The 18,880-nt window shown below is 54.2% G+C and overlaps 1 protein-coding gene across 2 annotated transcripts in view; it reads right to left on the bottom strand.

Moving 5' to 3' along the window:
- The window catches only part of ACOT11 (acyl-CoA thioesterase 11), a 46,833-nt gene extending 30,668 nt beyond the window's left edge, over window positions 1–16,165 (bottom strand). The window contains exon 1 of one of the 2 annotated variants that reach the window (XM_032839798.1): window positions 16,118–16,165. Coding sequence is in view for 1 of the 2 variants with exons in the window: in XM_032839797.1 (XP_032695688.1) it covers window positions 10,934–10,966 (33 nt within the window). In the remaining variant the exon portion in view is untranslated. Of the gene's footprint in view, window positions 1–10,933; window positions 11,057–16,117 lie in introns of those variants that run through there. The other variant, XM_032839797.1, reaches the window with a different exon arrangement.
- Window positions 16,166–18,880: the final 2,715 nt, after the last annotated feature.

Raw genomic sequence — 18,880 nt, 5'->3', positions numbered from 1 at the left:
CAGGGCAGGCGTGGACCCTTCTCCCACACTTAGGCAGGAGGCCCCAGATACCCCCCATTCTCCTGCCCTCCCTGAGGTCTGCAGTCCTCTCGTCCCTTCTCTCCCACCTCTCCCAGCTGCTCCTCACAGAGCGTACCAACTTTTCCTCCCCAAAAGTATTCAAGAAACCATTCCAAAGCAAAGGAGTGCCCTTTATATAGATAAAGCTGTGACTTTATCCACGGATGCATTCCTTACACTGGAAAGGAGTGAACCAGGCCTCAGAATGGGCCTCGCAAAGAACCGCCAACTTCAACAGGCTGCTTAGAAGGCCTGTTGGGCCAGGTGGGAAGGTCAGAGCCACATTGCTGGGCCTGGGGTCTGGCAGAGGCTACTGCCCTGAGCAGGTACACGGATGGCCAGGAGTGCACGGAGGCACCCCACACTCCACAGCCTTCCCTGAGCCCCGAGTTCTCCAGCTGCAAGGTGACCTTCTCAGAGGAATTCAAGAAAGGCGTGTTGAGGAGACGGTGAGCAGGGCAGAAAGGGAAGGAAGAAAACAGGAAGGCCAGGGAACTTACAGGAGGGCCGCAGAGGGGCCCAGCGGACAGAACCCGTGTTGGAATCCCGGCCCCTCCTGTCTCCCTGGATAACCCGAAGCCCTTTATTACTTCAGCCACCGTAAATCTCACTTTCCACATCTACAAGATGGGCATGATGATATCACTGAAAGGATTCAGTGAGATTTTATGTGCAAGGTGCTTAGCACAGATTCCGACCCAGAGAAAGTAATTAAAAAGTGTCAGCCCTTCATGTTATTACAAATCCAGGCCCTGATGAGCGACCCAGGAAATCGCCCTGGCCAGGAGGAGACTGTGCAGATCCTGGGAGTAAGAGATGCCTGCGTGTCTGGCTAGGTGTCCTTTGCAGAGCGCACACAGAGCATGAGGACGAGGACCCAGGCTTTGGCAGGAGAGGAGAGGGGCAGGGAAGCTGCATCAGCAGGGACATCAGACGGGCCTCTCGGCCCTGCTCTGTGACAATCTCTGCCCGTTGAAGCCGCCAACTGTCTACCAACTACCAGAGCTTCACTTCAGCCACGAGCCAAGATGCTGAACGGGCAAAGTCTGTGACCCTCCACAGAGGCCTCCCCCGGATGTCTACACGTAGCTGAAGCAGATGCGGCGGTTGCCAGGAGACTTCCTTTCCCAGGCCTCTGAAAGTCTCAAGACCCCTCCCAAAGGGAGAGAAGGCAGCGATCCCTGGAAATCAGCTCGGATTCACTGGGAACACAGCATCCCAGGCACAAGGGAAGAGATCATGAGGCAGGAATGGACATGTTCTGTGCAGTCTGCGTTTGCACAGACCCAGAACATCGTAAACCCTCAGTAAAAACGTGAAAATGTGTTCGACTGAAGCTGGAGGGGTCTCCTCTGGGGTACCACATTTGTCTGCTCCGTTCAGCACGTGATCAAACGGCTGGGATGAAGACAAGCCTGGCTGCAGACGCCCACCTGAAAGGCGGTAACATACGAACGCGAGACCAGGCAGGTGAAATGGACAAGATTCATGGTATCTGCCTGCGTTTTTGTCTTTCTGTCGCCCTCACTTTGAAGGGATAAGCCTGCTGGGGAGCCTCTGGCTTAATGGCTGGATCTGCAGAAGCGGCCTCACGATCTGCCGATGCCTGCTGAGTCGGCTGTGCTGCGGGTGAGGACGTGTTTCGGGCACGTCCCCACCCGCAGTGACAGCGGGGAGGCGGCAGTGACAGGGAGGAGGCGGCCGCTGGGGTGTGGTGGGCAGCACAGGCCCCAGCCCTGTAAGCTGCAGCTGAGGGGAGGGGTAGCATGGGAAGACAACCAGGCAGGAGGGGCACAGTTAGGGAGTAGGGCTACGTGTGGCCTAGTGACAGGTCTCCACGCTGGCTGGGTCAGAGGACAAGAGGGTTCACTATGCGATAAAACCAAGACAACGGGCATTTAGCTGGCTCAGTCAGGAGAGCATGTGACCCTTGATCTCAGGGTTCTGAGTTTGAGGTACACGTTGGGGGTAGAGATCACTTAAAAAATAAAATCTTTAAAAAAAAAAACAAAAAACAAGAGCAAACAGGGGTGCCCAAGGCTAGAATGAGGCCCCTGATTCCTGGGGATCAACATCAATCTTTTTAAAACTCCCATTCATTCCTTCCAGACGCTGGGAATACAACATTAAATGTGTTCTCTGATGGATAGACAATAAACAAGCAAAGGAACATGATCATTTTAGAGACTAAAAAGTGCTATAAGAAACAGCGGGTAGGATGAAGAGAGAAACTGGTGGCATGGGAGATGCTAATTCAGCCCAGGTAATAAGGAACCTTCAAAGCCCAGATCTGAATGAATGAAAGCAGGAGCGGGTCACAAAAACTCCGGAGGTACAGGTTCAGGCGGGGGAACAGAGGGTGCAAAGAGCCCAAGGAGGATGTGGGATAAGCCTGGCTGCCAGAGGAACAGCAGGGCAGCCAGCGCCAGCTAGGCCCAACCCCCGACCATTCCCGCAGAGGAACCAGATACCAGGGACGCCATCTTGGATTCCCTAGGCCAGCCCATCCACCAGCTGAATACCACCAAGTCAACTCCACCCCACACCAGGGAGAGCAGACCCATCACCCCACCAAGCCCTGCCCAAATTCCCGACCCACAAAAATCTCAAGATACAGTAAAACGGTTTAGGTATGGGGGTAGTTTTTCTGCAGAGCCACAGTAGACAGAAGAGACATCGTCCAAGGAGAGAGCAAGGACAGAGCTATTTTAGAGGGCGGTGGGAGGGAGCAGCCTACAGAGGAAGAAGAGGGAGCCAGGTAAGGCGGAAGGACACTAAGGTGGGGCAGGTCTCCAGGAGGGCACCTGCTGGTCAGGGAGCTCAGCCGTCCCAGCAGATGGGCAGAGAAACTCTAAGGGGGTGGAGGGAGGGCAGGGAGAGAAGTCACGGATTAGGGACAGGGTGAGAGGTAAAGAAGTGGAAGCAGGGACCAAAGAAAACTCTTGCAGAGATTTTTCTGGGAAAGGAGAGCCAAGAAAGCAGGAAGTAGTTGGAAGGGGACCTGGGCACAGGGAAGGGGTCTTGTTTGCCTTAGAGGCTGGGAGATAACGGAGATCTCATCTGGCTGCTGATGAGACACAGCCGGCAGGAGACGGATCTCCCCAAGCCAGAGAGCTGCCTGCAGACAGGGGCCACCCAAGAACTGGCCCAGCAGAAGCTTGAAGATGCCGTTTTAGAAATCTACGGCTACCGTCTATTATGCATCTACTGTATGCCAGGCCTAGTCCTGGGGGGTCCTTGAATTCTCTAGTCCACTCTGAAGCAGGAGTCCTCATGTATAGCTGAGGAAAAGGAAATTCAGACATGGAACATGGAAAGATCCACTGGACAACATACAGCCAGTAAAAGACAGAGGGGTGGGGCGCCTGGCTGGCTCTGTGGGAAGAACATGTGACTCACGATCTCAGAGTCAGGAGTTTGAGCCCCACGTTGGGCATAGAGTTTATTTAAAAAAAAAAAAAAAAAAAAAAAGAGGCAGAGGGGAGAATAGACTTGGGTTTCTCTGACCCTGGCCACGGTACTGCGGGGGGGACACCAGCCCTGAGGCAGATTAGATCATATAGCCCACAGCACTTCTGAGGCCGAGCCTGACACTTTGGAGACCCTCCATGGATTGCCTTCCAGGTGATGTAGAGAAAGAGCTAGAAGTGCGGTGGTCTCTGACAGTCCAGCCCACCAGCACCATAGGGATCTCAGCATCCCAACCAGCATCATCACCCCCACAATGGCCTATCCAGAGGGCCTAGTGGGCTCAGAAGTCCGTCCCCGTCTCCTGCCTGCCTTGCTGAGAACCAGTTTGCGTGGTGAGACACACCTTCTCTCAGTCTTAAGCAAGAGGGTGGGATCGGGGAAACTCAGAGTCCGGGGAGGCCCTGGCGGGGGGTGGAGGTTGCTGGGAGCAATGCCGGGCTTGCCCCTTCCCTTGCCCCAAAGTCATTTAGTTCTTGGGTCCCTTCCTCTCTCCTGCCCCCTCCTCCATGTACCCCACCACCCTCAAAGCCTGTAGGCGCACCACTCAATCTGAAAACTCGTCTTCTCTGTGGAAGGGCCGGGTGGACACTAACCTGCTCGCCAAAAGCAGTCTCAAGTGACCCAGCCCATTACTACCCACCGCCCCACATTACAGACAAGGAAACTATGGCTGAGAAAAGAGGAGCCAGCCACTGACTAGCCAGGAGCCCAGAGCCAGCCAGACTCAGTTCTGACTCCAGATTGCACCACCCCACCTCCTGCCCCTCTGTCCCTGCCACTGCTCACACCGGGTAGTATCCCCACAGAAGGACAGGAGCTGGGTCTCACCACCCCCTCCCTAAAGAATCAAATGGAAACTGAGACCCACCTGGTTCAGCTCAGCCCTGGAGAATGCTGGAAACCTGAGGCTGCTTTAGGGACGGGTTTAGAGCCACTCCCCTTCTCGACCTCTGACCACTTTCCAGGCTTGGGAATGGGCCACACCTGGCAGGGCCACACCCCGGGGGGCAGATCGCAGCCTGTTCTGGAGGTCACAAATAGGACACGGGCAAGGAATGGAGAGGCTGGGGGTCGGCTCCGTCACGGGGCAGTGAGCATCCATCCCGGGGGACGGGCCTCTGGGGGCCACAGCACAGGTGGCACTGGTGGCAGCCTGCCGAGTTTGTAGAGCGCTTCCCAGACTGTAAAGCGGGTGTAGACAGAGAAACTAGGAGACTCCTTGAGCAAGGGACCAGGTCCCATGGCTCCCTAGAGTCCCAGTGATTGACAAATAAAAGTTGCATATATTCAGATCACACAAGATGATGTTTTGATATACATATGCATTGTGGAGTGATGACCACAATCAAGCTTATGAACACACCCATGACCTTGCAGTTACCCTGTTTTGGGCGGGGTTGGGGGGGGAAATGAGAACACCTGAGATTTATTCTCTTAGCAAATTTCAAGTTGGTAATACATCGCTGTTAACAGTGCTCCCCACGCTGTACACCAGGTCTCCAGAACTTACTCATCTTCTAACTGAAAGGTGGTACCCTTTGACCCACATCTCCACTTTCCTCCCCGACCTCCCCGACATAATTTTTTCAGGACCTACCAAGTTCCAGGCCTTTACATACATTGTATAATGGCTTTGAATCCATAATATCCTGTAATCCTCACCAAAACCCTACGAGGGATAATGATCCCTCTTGCACAAGAAAGGAAACTGAGACTCGGCCTATCTGAAGGACTTGCCTAAGGGCGCTGGGCCCCAGGGGTGGCGCTGGGATTTTGCTTTCCTCACTACAAAAGCTGTATCTTCAAAACAGATGCTTAATGTCTGCTGACATTCATTAATTAAGGCCCAATTTGCTGAGGGCCAATTATTACCGTGGAAGAAGCCCCAGGCAGGACATACATATTACATGGACAGGAGGGCTGGAGAGGGCCTCCTCGAGGAGTCACTACCACACTCTCTCCCCACTGCTAGCAGAACAAGCTCAGTCCCACATCTCATGCACGGAGGCCTCGGCCTGGACCAGGCTTCCTGACCCGAAAACACTTCCAAGGCCATGCTAACCCATCACTTCCCCCAGGAAGCCTGCCCTGCCCCCGAGGCTGGTGAAGGGCCACCTCTGGGCTTCCCTCTGTCACATCCTGGCTGCACTCCACTGTCATCAGTGTTCTGTACCTCTCCCTGTTTCCACATCAGTTTGGGGGCACCTGAGGACAGGTCCAGTCTGACTCATTCTGGTGTCCCCAAAGTGCCAGACTTTCCCTCGCCGCCCTGAGGCCAGCTCTTCCACACAAGGAGGCTGCTCCTGAATAGTGGCCCATAGCCAGGGAGCTGGCAGAGCACCATCTGTCCCTGGAGGCAGAGGACAGAGCAAGCATAAAGCAGAGGGGTCACTCCGTCCACTTAGCCAGGTCAGCCCAGGACAAGGAGAAGAGCCATGGCACCAGGGCCCCTGCCCCACTGTAGCTTGGGCCCAGATGAGACTAAATTCTCTAACCAGCACAAGACTTTGAATTCTCTAACCAGCTCAAAGTGGCTCGGGGCTAGAGCCTGGGTTTTCTGATAGGTAAAGCCAGATGAATCCAGATGAAACGAAAAGAAAAGGACCCATATCTACCATGGTCAGTTGTATGCCAAGCTCTGTACTCCTCCAAAGTCATTCACATTGCCAATGACCCAGCAAGATCTAGAGGAACAGACGAGGTTCATAGAGGAGGAAACGAAGGGTCAAGGGCATTAGTATCTCTAACACAGGTCTCTAGACTCCTGAGCAGCTGTGCAGAGGTGCTGAGGAGGCCAGCTTGGCCTGGTCTGGACCAAACACAGGTGGAAGGCAGGGGTACAACCCCAGTATGTGTGAGGCAGGGGAGAAGGTGATGGCCCTAATCAGCCGGAAAAGGTGGGCAGACGCAGCTGTGATGGGGTGGGTCTGGGTGTGACAGTGAGGCCATTCTCTAGATGCACAGAGGGTCCAAAGGTCTCCCTGGCCAGGACAGGGGCTGGGAAAGGGGTCTCGGCCTGGCAGTTAGGGATTCTAAGTGTCTCACCAGCTGTACAAGCCTAGGCACATCATCTCACTTCTCTGTGCCTTGTCTGCACCAGGGGACTGAGCCTATCACCCACCTGCCTGATGTGAGGGGTCAGGGAGTGGAGGGAAAGGTGGCTGGGACCTTCCTCGTGCTGGCCATACAAACAGAAACCATGTCAATGTGTCTCCCTAGGTCTCTGAGCTTCTCTGAGCACAGTGTGCAGGGACTGTGTACCTCTGCGCTAAACCTGGGGACCAGAGCATCCCCACGCACCACACAGTCTGGCGGGCAGGATAATATAACCCTAGCACTCCAGACCCCAAACCCTGCCTGCAAGGCCCAGACCCCCAGCCCGCAGCCCACGATAGCCTTGTCTCCGCCCCTCCCACCTGCTCCTGTCCCAGCCACACCCACCTCCACTCAGTAGCTCCAAGGCAGCCAGCCCCCCGCCCACCCCGCCATACCTCGGAGCCTGCCAATGAATGCCATTCCCTCTGCCCGGAATACACTTCCAGCCCTTCCTTTGGCTGTCTCCTTCTCAGCATTTAGGTTTCTGCTCAGTAGTCGCCGGCTCAGAGGGCCTTCCCCTGACCTCTCTCATTATTCTCTCACAGTCCCTGGTTCTCCAGCAATCTGAGTTCAACGTCAGCTGTGCCACTTAACAGCTGTGTAACCTTGAGCAAGTTACTTAACCTCTCTCAGGTTCATCTTCAACAGGGGCATAGTAACGTTATCTCCTACACAGAGTTGTTACAAAGGCTAAATGAGTTCATGCATGCTTAGCACACAGGGAGCGCTTCGACGGCGTCTACACTCATTGTCATTACTGTTCATGGCACTTAGCACAAGTTTTGGTCCTGTATTTACTTGACTACTTTCTCACTGTGTCTCCTTCATTAGCCGGCAGCTCCGCATGCCAGCCTGGGTTCATCACAGGCTGCTTAGCACCTGCCACAGGTTAATTCCTATGCAGGGAAGAATTGAAATCAGTATGCTATCCTGAGGAGATGCCATTCATTCCAGGGCAGGCAAGATGCAGATGGGACGGGGGGATGATGGCTGAGCTAGGTTTTGAAGGATAAAGGCGAGTCCTCTGGACAGACTACAAACACTAAGGGTGTCTGTCCATGGCTGAAACCAGGGTTCATATAGGGTTCCTGAACAGGCTGAGGCTATGTATCTAAGTCTTGCCTCTTCCTCCAGGAAGCCTTCTGGGACCACTTCAGCACCCTTCTGAGCTCCCATAGTCACTCATTCATCCAGTAGTTTTTGCACTCATTTTAATCCTGTTGGTCTCCCCTCCTCTACCACACAGTGGTGTTCTCAAGGCAGACAGGCCCTGTCTTTCACGGTCAGGACCAGCCTCAAGATGGTGCACAAATGCTTCCCAAAAGTCCAGACCCCCAGGATGTCAAGGCTGGTGGGAACCTCAAAGAACACTCAAAGAGGGGGAGCACCAGGCCCAAGGTTATATATGAGCAATGGAGAGAAGATAAGATGTTAATCCAAAAAGGGGCCAAACACGGTGCCCGAAACCTCATCACACTCTGAACTAAGCCCTTCAGGAGGCTGGGTAGCCAGGCTGGGGAGAACCTCCAGCTGTCCCCAGGTTCAAGGTGAAGCAGCAGGATCACTGCCAGCGGTCGGGAGTCGCACGTCCATCCGTAGATGTGTGAGCAGGTGCGCAGATGCCTGTGGCTGTTCCTGACCTTCCAGCCTTCTGTCGGCCACACGGCCAGGGTGCGGGTCTTCTCAGGGGACCTGGGATCGACAGCCCCATTACCTTTCCCAGAGTAAATAAAGTACTCTGGAGGTCCCCTTGACCTGGCTAACACCAAGGCTGAGCAGAAGTTCCCAGTCTCCCACTAGGGACCAGTGGGCCCCTTCTAGCCCAGGAGTATGGGACTCAGGACCCAGTACAGACTGACACCTTGGGCACTGAGAGAGGCGAGGACTGAGACAGGACAGCAGGCCCTTTCCAGCACCAGCAGACAGGCAGTCAGTGCCCCCCCACACACACACCTTGCTCCCTCAGCTTGGCAGGCTGACCTCCTCACTCTCATTCACATGTTCTGAGCCTTGCTGGGTGCAGGGAAAAGCCAGAACCATCTGCCGTGCCACGGGATACTGACGAGGGCCCCCAAACCCTGGGATGCAGGGCTGTGGGTTCTCTGAGGGCCCCCGTCTGTTCCCAGTTAACCTGGCTTTCTGTGTCCCCAGTGAAGAGTGTTTGGTGGGGTTTTTTTATTTGCTTGCTTTTCATTAAAAACAGCTTTGGTAACAACTCAGAAAACCATCCCAAACTGTCCTATATTATTGGGGGATGAAGGGAATTCAGGAGGAAACGGGGGAGTCCAAGGAGATCTACCATGCAGGCAATGGTCCACTGGTGGCAGTCCAGACCAGAGTGTTCTCAGCCGGCATGAGGTCACCCATGTCTCCTCATGGGCCCAATTCCACCCCACACCTACCTCCACTCCCAGACTTGGGAGAAGGGGCTAGAGAATGGGGAAGTAAAATGCTGCCTGGGCTCAGACTCGGATCCTGTGGCCTGGAGTCTCACTCAGCTTTTGCACTTTTCGCAGGGCTGAGCCTCAGTTTCCCTAAGGGCTCAGACTCTGCGCCAGATTGCCTGCGTTCAAATCCCAGCTCTGCCACTTCCTACCAGTGTGATTCTGAGCCTGGGCAAGTCCTCAACCCCTCTGAGTCTCAGTTTCCTCATCTGGGATACGGGGATAATAACTGTACCCACCTCACAGAGAACTGAACGAATTAATATATACAAAGCATTTGGTGTGGTGCATAGTGTGGTGTTACATATGGATTTGTCACAATTCTATTGTTATCTCTGCAAAATGATGATAAGGACACATCCTTCCCCTCCTGCCTTCTCCCCCAATTATTGATGGGAATCAATGGGGGAAAAAAATCATGAAAGGTACAAGAGAAGACACAGCCCCACCTGGAAAAAGCTCTCTGCCCCAAGCTCAGGAACTGGGGAACAAGAGGCCCATGCATTCATTAGACAGTGTCTGGGGCTCTGACCATGCCCAGCCCTCTGATGGGCACACCAAGAGCAGCCTCATGGAACTCATTGGCTGGTGTAAAAGATAGATGTGCAAGTCTACCACACAGTCCAGTGTGAGAAGGAACTAACACAGAGGCTCTCTGTGCCCTGAGAAATCTAGGAAGGCTTCCTGGAGGAGTTGGCATCTGAGCTGAGGGGGACGTGGGGGAGCGGATATGGGGGAGGCTAGGGGCCACCCAAGCAAAAAGCACAGTAGGGATCACAGCACAGAGGAGAGAACAAAGGTGGTATACTGAGGCAGTGGCAAGCGGTTCAGCACGGCTGAATCTATAGGGGTGGGGAAGGTGGGATGAGGAGGGAGAAGCAGGCAGAAGATTACCAGGAGCCTCTTGTATCAGGTGAGGAACATGAACACTGTACTGAAGGCAGCTGGCTAAGCAGGTGCGGAATAACCCCGCTTACCTATTAGAAGCATCCCTCCAGGGGAGGGGACTGGGAGGGGCTGGATGTGGAATGGAGGAAGCAGGGAGAAGGTGCCCTAGACTCAGGAGGGTGCTGAGGTCTGAGCTGAGTGGCAGTCATGCAGATGGAGGGATGGGATCAGTAAGAGATTTACTTGTTCCTGTCCCCTTTAAAAAGGCTTTTCCTGAGAATGTCCTCAGAGGACACCCACTCTGTGCCCAGCACAACCTCCACCAGTCCATCCTGCACCCTTCTCCCGTTCACCAGATCAAAGGCCCCTGCCAGGCAGTGATGAGCACTTGGCTCCATCCCATGTCTCAGCATCTAATCTCAGCTCCAAAGTCCCTGGTAAGACACTCCAGGGAAACGTGGGCTGTAAGGCCACCCTGCAGGACACCTGTCCAACAGCCCATGCCTGGTCCGGAGCTTGCTCTCTGAAAGAGGTTATTGTCCCCGAGAATCCCGGGCTGCCACACCCTCACTCACCCACTCACAGCCCCCACCCCCAGTCCTGTAACTTCCATCGGGGTCCAAGCCCTGAACTCCTGCAGGAGCCTTGAACTCCAGCACGCCGCAGAGGCACTGAGCTCTGATGTCCGGCAGAAGCACTCGCCGGACTCGGCAGGGAGAAACACGCACCCCCAAAATAGAACTCCTCAGCATGGCCCCTGGGGCTCGCTTCAGGATTGCTGCCTCTAATAAACCAGCCTAGGAGTTCTGCAATTCCTCCTTCCAAGGAGAGCTAGGAAATGGCCCATAGAAAATGAGAGAGAAGACGGAGAACTTCTGGCTTAAGATGGAAACTTCAATTCTCTTTCAGGATCCCCAGCCTCCAGCCCCCTTCCCTTGGCCTCCAACCAGCCTCCTCACACCCACCCTGCATACCCTTCGCAGGTGATTTCCAACATTCTGGATCATCGCGGCCAGGCCCGTTGGCAGCACCCTCTGAGAGAGACACTGGTCACCTGAGCAACAGCCAGGCTCCGGCTCCAAATGAAGCCGGTTAGCCTCTCGTCTGCTCCTCCTCCCGAGCTCCCGCCCCTCCTAAGCCTAGCTGTTATCACCGAGTCCTGCCTCTCCTGGCACCGCCCTCTGTCCCCCTTCTCCCAGAGCACCCCCCTCCAAGGCTCCTGGGCCCGCCTGGCAGACAGGAAGGAGAGAGGCTGCCAACCTGACCCCGGCCACGTCAGGGGGCCCTGTGCCCGCCCGCTGGGCACCTCTTGGGACACTCGCTTTACTTTCAGCCACAGCTGAACTTAGTCACCCCCACTGCCAGCCCCTGACGTCCTGCTCACGGGGTCTCTTGGCCCTGGGGTCCCTCCCAGGGGCCGGGAGTCCCCACCTCACCGGCCCCAGCCAGTTAGACTGGCAAAACGGTCACCAGGCTTCCATCTGTCCACAAGGGGTCAGGCCGGAGGTGGCAGGAAGCCAGGGAGCAGCCAGCGGCCTCCCAGAGAGACACCAGACCCACCTGCTAGGACTCTTCACCCTTGGGAGTGCTGCCCCCAAGTGCAGCCCAATGCCAGCTGCTGGCCAGGGACAGGCACACCCCCTCCTTCCTTAAAATAAGCGGTGTGACTTCTTAAAGTGACACCTGCCAAATCCTACCCCAGGCCCCCCGTAGCCACCACCGACTAAGAGAACACCCAGATTTTCCCTTGTCGTTCTTGCTTCTGCAAGAGGCTTCACAAGGAGGCCTTGACACTGACACTTGGGCTTTTCATGATGGGCCAATAAAATAAAGTCCTTGGTGGTTAAGTGAAGAAGGCAGGGCAGAGCCAGGCAGGGGAGCCAGGGTGGGCAAACGGATCAGGAGTCATAATGATCTCCTCACAATAACCAAACACCTGCTGCGTCCAAGGCCTAGTGCTGTCCTCACTCCAGCCCACCGGAAGGTCCCTTGGAGCTGGAGGGGGAAGGTGCCATGGCCCAGGCGGCACGGCTGCTGAGTGCAGAGCCATGCTGGAACACAGCTCGGCCTGATCTGCCCTTCATGGCCTCCAGCTCACTCCCCACACAGCTAATGATGTCTCCCCCTGAGCCTAAGACACCTGGGTTCTGGGCCTGGTTCTCTCGCGAACGTTCCCTGTGCCTCTGAAAGGATTCTCATGTCTATCCCTGTGAGCTCAAGCCTTTCCCTGAAAGAGGTCAGGGGTCTGCCAGCAGTTCAGTGTCAACGAGTGAGAAATTAAAATCAAGCCTTAAAGACAGCAAGATGTCCCAAAGATGGCCCTGAGGGGTGGGGCAATCGAGGAGGCTTCCTGGAGGAGGTGGTGCTTTCTGGCCTGAAGACTGAATGGGTCTGGATAGTTTGAGAAGAGGAGTGAGATGGAAGGCCTAACGGGAGCAGAACAGGATGCTCATCTTGCAGTAAAAAGCTGGGAATCTGTTGAGGAGGGCCTCAAATGCCAGGCCACCGGCCTGAGGCAGCAAGAAGCTTCGAAGAATGAAGCACATGTCCCGCGTGACAAAAACCGTGTGAAGTGAACAGGACAGGGATCATAAGTCCTCCCCTGACTGGTAAGAAAACCAGCCCAGAGAAGGCACAGCTCAGTGCACGGCATCCCAGCAGACAGGAAGGCCAATTTCAGGGTTCTGCAGTGCAGAGACCCAGAGAGCTTCTGGTCCCCAGCCTACCCTCTCACCAGTGGCTCACAATGTCTCAGACACACTAGACTCAGTCTAGTCCCCTATCTTACACAGGGGTACCCTGAAGCCCAGGGATGAGAGGCGAGCCACCCAAAGTCCATGAGGAAGACTTAGGAGAGGACTCCCAGCAAGGCTGAATCAGCATCCTGTCAGGAACAGGCCACAGAGGGGGCGCCTGGGTGGCTCAGTGGGTTAGGCCTCTGCCTTTGGCTCAGGTCATGATCTCAGGGTCCTGGGATCGAGCCCCACATCGGGCTCTCTCCTCAGTAGGGAGCCTGTTTCCCCTTCTTTCTCTGCCTGCTGCTCTGCCTACTTGTGATCTCTCTCTCTCTGTCAAATAAATAAACAAAATCTTAAAAAAAAAAAAAAAAAAAAGGAACAGGCCACAGAGATCCAGATCTTTCTGCAGAAGGCTCTGCAGCCCACAAAGTTCTCTCTCCTCTCTGCTCTTCTTTGGCAGCTCTGTGACTCCAGTGAAGATCGCCATGGGCATCTGCCTCCCCTTCCCGACTCTCCCACAAGTCCCCTGAGGGCTGACGCCACATCTTATCATCTCTGGCCCCTCTCCCCGTCAGCCCGCAGACCAGGGTCCTAAACATAGGAAACACGCTGCAACCCTGGGTGAATCACAGTCCTGGAAAGGTGGGTAGAGACCCAGTCTTAAGTGAGAGTGAGGTCAGTGGTACCCAAACTTCAGCCTGCATCAGAATCACACAGAAGGTGGTTTAAAATGCGGACTGCTGAAAGCAAAGGCTCCCAGAGAGCCCAAGAATTTGCATTTCTAATAAGATCCAGAGGGATGCTGATGCTGCTGGTCCAAGGACCATACGGTGGGAGCCAGTGAGCTGGGGACACAGGTGGGGAGAATGAGACCCAGAGACGGTTGAGATGGCTTGTGACTATCCCTCACTCTCATGGCCACCGTCACTGTCATTACAGCTCCTCACATACACACCCAGCCCCGTGCCAGCCTCTGAGCCTCACCCTTGGAGCAAGGCACTAGCATTATCACTCTCCTCCAGAGGAAAACTGAAGGCAAAGAGTCATGTGTCCAAAGTCATGCAGCTGATAAGACTTAGCATAAGGATTTGAACCCTGATCGAAGTTCAGAGCCCACAGGTGTAACCAGCACTCTGTGCAGCCTCTCACAGCTCATGCGGACCAAGGACTTCTCTAGCAGTGCCCAAAACCCGTAGGCTCATTGCTGACGTGGGATGAGTTTGTGGTGCCCGTAGTCCAAAGGGCTGGTCCCCAAGTGTACCTCTGGGGAGCCCCACGAATCAAGAAAGCCTGCCTCTTAAGCCCCGGACCCTGATTATTTTCTCCCGCAAGCACTTCGTTTCCCATATAATATCCTTCAGCTGGAAGACATATGTCTGCATTAATTCTTCAAGCCCATGTCCCAGCTCTGTCACCCCACTCAGTGACAAAACACAGCAAAGTAACCTCCATTTATATGCCACAGTGATACTGGGTTGTCACTGTCTGGCAGGGGTCTGTCTCCCCCATCAGGCAGGGAGTTCATCTGAGTCATCTGAGTCCTCAGCATGGGGTCTGCCCAGAACAAGGGTATAGTGAGTGAGTGAGAAGAAGGAGGGAAGGAAAGAAAGAAGGGAGGGAGGAATGGGTAGAGGATCAAATGAGGGAATGAGTAAGTGAATAAATAACCAAACTCCCAGGAATTCCCTCTGCTGGGCCTTTTAGCCTTTCCAGATAGGACCACAAACTCGGGCTAGCAGGGGACCTCCAATGTCATCCACTCCAACTCCCACTTTCAGAATGGCCCTAGATGAACTCTCCCCCACTAGACACACACACACACACTATCCCAGACTCCACTTACATACCTCCGAAATTGAAGGGCTCAGTCCCATCTAAGGCTGACTGAACAATTAAAGCACTCTAACAGTCACAAGGGTCTTGCCATTAGCCCATGACCATGGCTCTGGGTCACCCAGAACAGGGCCGCTCCCTCGGCCTCTAACAGAAGGCAGGGAGATAGGAGCACACGTCTGTCCTCTTCTGCAACCAGACTCATTTCTTCTAATTGTCTCAAACCAGGAACAGAGCTTCCAACTGCTTCCTCGCACACCTGGGGTTTCCTTTGTTCCCGCTGTTCCCTCTGTCCTGATGCCTTCTGATAGCTCTACATCCCAATCCTGTCCCCGTTCAAGGCCTGGCTCAAACAGCATCACCTCCAGGAAGTCTTCTGTGCCCTTCCTAAGTGACCCTTCCATCCTCCTCCTCAGTCCCCTCTGTCCCCCTCCCCCGCCTCCCCCCAACACACACTTCACAGCTCTTCATCTCTCTCTCATACTGCTTTTTCTCTTAAATTGGGCTGATTTGTGCTCATTTCCCCTTCTTGATCTTGAACAGTGGGCAGCAGGAATGGAGCTGATTCATCAGAGTATCCTGCCACCACTCCCACCTAACACTCAGGGTCTTGAACATAGTAGATGCTCATTAAGTGTCCCAAGAATGAGGGAAGGAGTAACTGAATGGGAAAGAGTGAGTGAATGGGAGTAAATATGTGTGTACCGGAATGATCAAACGAATGAATCATCCTCTCCTGTTCCCCAAGATGAAGACTCCACTTCCTTCTGGGGGCCCCTTGGGCTTGGCATGGCAGAATAAAGGAAGTTGTGGGATAAATGGAAAGGGGGACAGGAGGGAGGAACAAAGGAAGCAAGACAGGAAGTAGATTGCTCCAAGGCCGGGCCCCCCTCAGAGAAGCTGCCCTTTACAGAGAAGCTTTACAAGGAAAGCAGTGGGAAGCCTGCTCCATAGTGCAGAGGAGGTAAGACATAGGTGGTGGTGATGGGGGGTGAGGGGGTGCCGACAAGCCCCGAAGGCCCGACGCAGGATGCGTGAGCGGAGTACTGGACCTGCCCAGCCAATCCTAAACTCCATCCCACCTGGCAGGCTCAGACATGACCTGCCTGCCCCTCTCTCACCACCTGCCTCTCCCGGGGCTGGAACCAACTCCTGGACTCAGCTGCTGCTGGTCTGAGCCCAGCTGGTGGGGGTTAGGACCCAGCCTCACCTCCTAGACCAGACCCTTGCCGGCACAACAAGGGCTAGTGCTCCCCCACCCACCCCATGTCCCAGTGAGTCACACTGGCTGCACCTTCTGGACTCTGAGTCTTGTGTCCATAGGCCCTTACCCTGACCCAGGGCCAGCCTCCCCCAACCTACTGAGAGGCGGGCCCATCTCTGCTCAAAACCCAGGATGCTTCAAGCCTCAGCCTGCCCACTCAAGAGGGCACTCAGACACCAGGCAGCTTGTCTGGCACCCGCCCGTTGTGGGGTGGGGGGTGGGTAGAGGCAGCTCCGCCTAAAGAAAGTGCTGGGACAGACCAGGAGGCAGGAGCACAAGGATCCTAGAGAGTGTGGGAGGACTGCAGGAGGCCACTGTCTTACCTAAGAGATAGGCCCTCTAGACCCCACAGCTTGCAGGGAGAGGCCCCGGGGGAGCCTGCTGGGAACGTCGAAGGAGCTCAGCGGGGAGACGCTCAGCACCGGCGTCTGAGCAGTCTCAGGTCCCAGACCAGAGTCTGATGGGGGGAGGCTGCGGGGAGGTTGCGGCAGGCGCCCTAACCTACCTCGCAAAGGCACCGGCTACGGTGGCGGTAGGAGCGGCCTGGGCGAGTTCCTGATGACTCTGGTCCCCTCCCCTCCCCTCCTCTCCTCTCCTCTGCCCTCCCCTCCCCAGTGGGTGGGGCGGCCCGGACTGCCCGCGCCGCCGGGCTACCGCAAAGGGCCAGGGCACCCTGGCCGGCGCCAGACACCCCGCCCCGCCAGGCGTCCGTCCCGGGGCGCCGGGCAGAGCCCGGAAACGCGGGCGCTGGGCCTGGCAGGGTCCACATGGAGCAGGACAAGCGCCAAAGCGCAAAAGCTGCCCTTCGGTCCTTGCTGAACCCGCTTCTCGCGGTCTTGTTCACACTTCCAGGGAGGACCTGCTGCGTGCCCAACACTGAGCCTGATGCTGAGACGAGCTTCCGGGCCCGCTCTCTGGGGCCCGGAATATACACTATCTGGCCCGCGTGCGTACGCAGAGAAAAATATGACGCAGACAGTTTGGAATAGAACAAAGAAAAGTGAATACCGTCCGCGGTCTCTTCCCTCAGAGAGAATCACTGTTTATAGTTTAAGGTATGTGCTTTTAACTAGAGATAAAAGATGTAGACATGCCCCCCGGGGAGATGGAGGCACCCCCTCCTCCTTCACCGTGTGTGCCTACATATGTTATGTTTTGTTGATATAAAGTAATATGTGATATGAAATATAGAATATGATCATAGGCATATGGAGCTGCCTAGAAAAATCTCCATCTGTATTCATGTTGGGGAGAAACGCCCCCCTGGACCTTGGCGAGAGGAGGGTGGTCCCTGAAAGACACCAGATCTTGGGATGAGACTGGTTCGCAAAGAGGAGTGCATTCTGCACCAGGATGGGCGAAGTCGGGGGTCAGCCATCAGGGACACCTCCCAGGGGCTGGTACTTGAACTCCTGCTGCAGCCCCTCCCCAAAGAGAAGGACAGTCTCTAGACATAGAGATGCCATGCCACCACTCCTGGGGCCCAAGCCAGCCTCGCATGGGGACCTCTGACTGTGTAACAAGATGGGGTACTTTCCCTTGTCACTTTGGCTTCAACTGTGCTCTCAGAGTACCCTAAGGGTACAAGAGGGTCAGGGCTGGAATGACAGGCACCCCATGCCTGGGGCTCAGCAGCAGCACGGACAGAGCCCATCTCTGGCGCAGCTGGTAACATTACAGGAGCCTAAGTTCAGCAGAGGTCCCCCACTGTCAGCAACACAAATGACACCTGAGATTGCTTTCTGAGAGCCGTGAGACCCGTTTGGGGACACCCAGAACCAGGCATAGTGGACTTGGCTGGGAAGGGGAATTCCCAGATGGCTTTGGGCAGGATGGCTCTGGGCTGGCATAAACCACGATTTGATTTTAGTGTGGTACTCTTTATAATCAAATGGTGAGTGCTAGGGATAATCAAGTTATCTAAAAACAACTGGCCAGGGACACCTGGCTGTCTCAGTTGATAGAGCACGCAACTCTTGGTCTTAGGATTGTGAGTTTAAGCCCCATGTTGGGCATAGAGATTACTTAAAAATAACGTCTTTTAAAAAGTAATAGTAAAAGGGTGCCTGGGTGGCTCAGTCGTTAAGCCTCTGACTTTGGCTCACATCATGAGCCCAGCGTCCTGGGATAAAGCCCCACATCAGGCCCCCTGCTCAGAAGGAAGCCTGCTTCTCCCTCTCCAACTCCCCTTGCTTGTGTTCCCTCTCTCACTGTCTCACTCTCTGTCAAATAAATAAATCTTCTAAAAATAATAATAATAAAGATAAATTTAAAATAAAAACAAGTGACCAGATTGGATACACTGTTCTGTAATTTGCTTTTTTTTCTCTCTCAACAATTATCATAAATATCTTTCCATAGTTTTCATTGCTACATAGTATTTCTCTTTATGGGTCTACTTGAATTTACTTACTTTTGCCTTATAGCTTTATTGAGATATTATTACATGCAATGGACTTCACATATTTAAAGTATATAATTTGTGGGGTTCCTGGGTGGCTCAGTGGGTTAAGCCTCTGCTCAGGTCATCATCTCAGGGTTCCTGAGCCTCGGCTCAGGTCATGATCTCAGGGTCCCGGGATCAAGCCCCACTTTGGGCTCTCTGCTCAGCGGGGAGCCTGCTTCCCCACTCTCTCTGTCTGCCTCTCTGTCTAGTTGTGATCTCTTTCTCTGTCAAATAAATAAAACCTTTTTTTTAAGTATATAATTTGTTAAGTTTTGACATACATATTATATATAAATATGTATATACATATATATTCATGAAAGCATCACAGTCGAGGCAATGAAGACATCATTACCCCTAAAACTTCCCATGGCCCTTCGTCATCTCTCCCTTCTGCCCCACACTGCCCCTTCCCCTTCCTCCCCAGGCAAACACTAGTCCACCTCTGTCACTCTTGATCAGTTTGCGGTTGTAGAATGCTGCATAAATGGGATCACACAGTGTGCATTCTTCTTCCTCTAGCTCCATTCACTCACCAAAACTATTTTGCAATTCATATGTACATTGCACACACCAATAATTTGTCCCTTTCTATCGCTGAGTAGAATGCCATTTTATGGTTATAGCATGATTTGGTTAC

This window comes from Lontra canadensis, unplaced genomic scaffold (genome assembly GCF_010015895.1).
Source record: "Lontra canadensis isolate GAN:19392208 unplaced genomic scaffold, GSC_riverotter_1.0 scaffold109, whole genome shotgun sequence".
NCBI lineage: Eukaryota > Metazoa > Chordata > Mammalia > Carnivora > Mustelidae > Lontra > Lontra canadensis.
The sequence above is the reverse complement of the archived record's forward strand: the minus strand, read 5'-3'. Positions and strand labels throughout refer to the sequence as shown.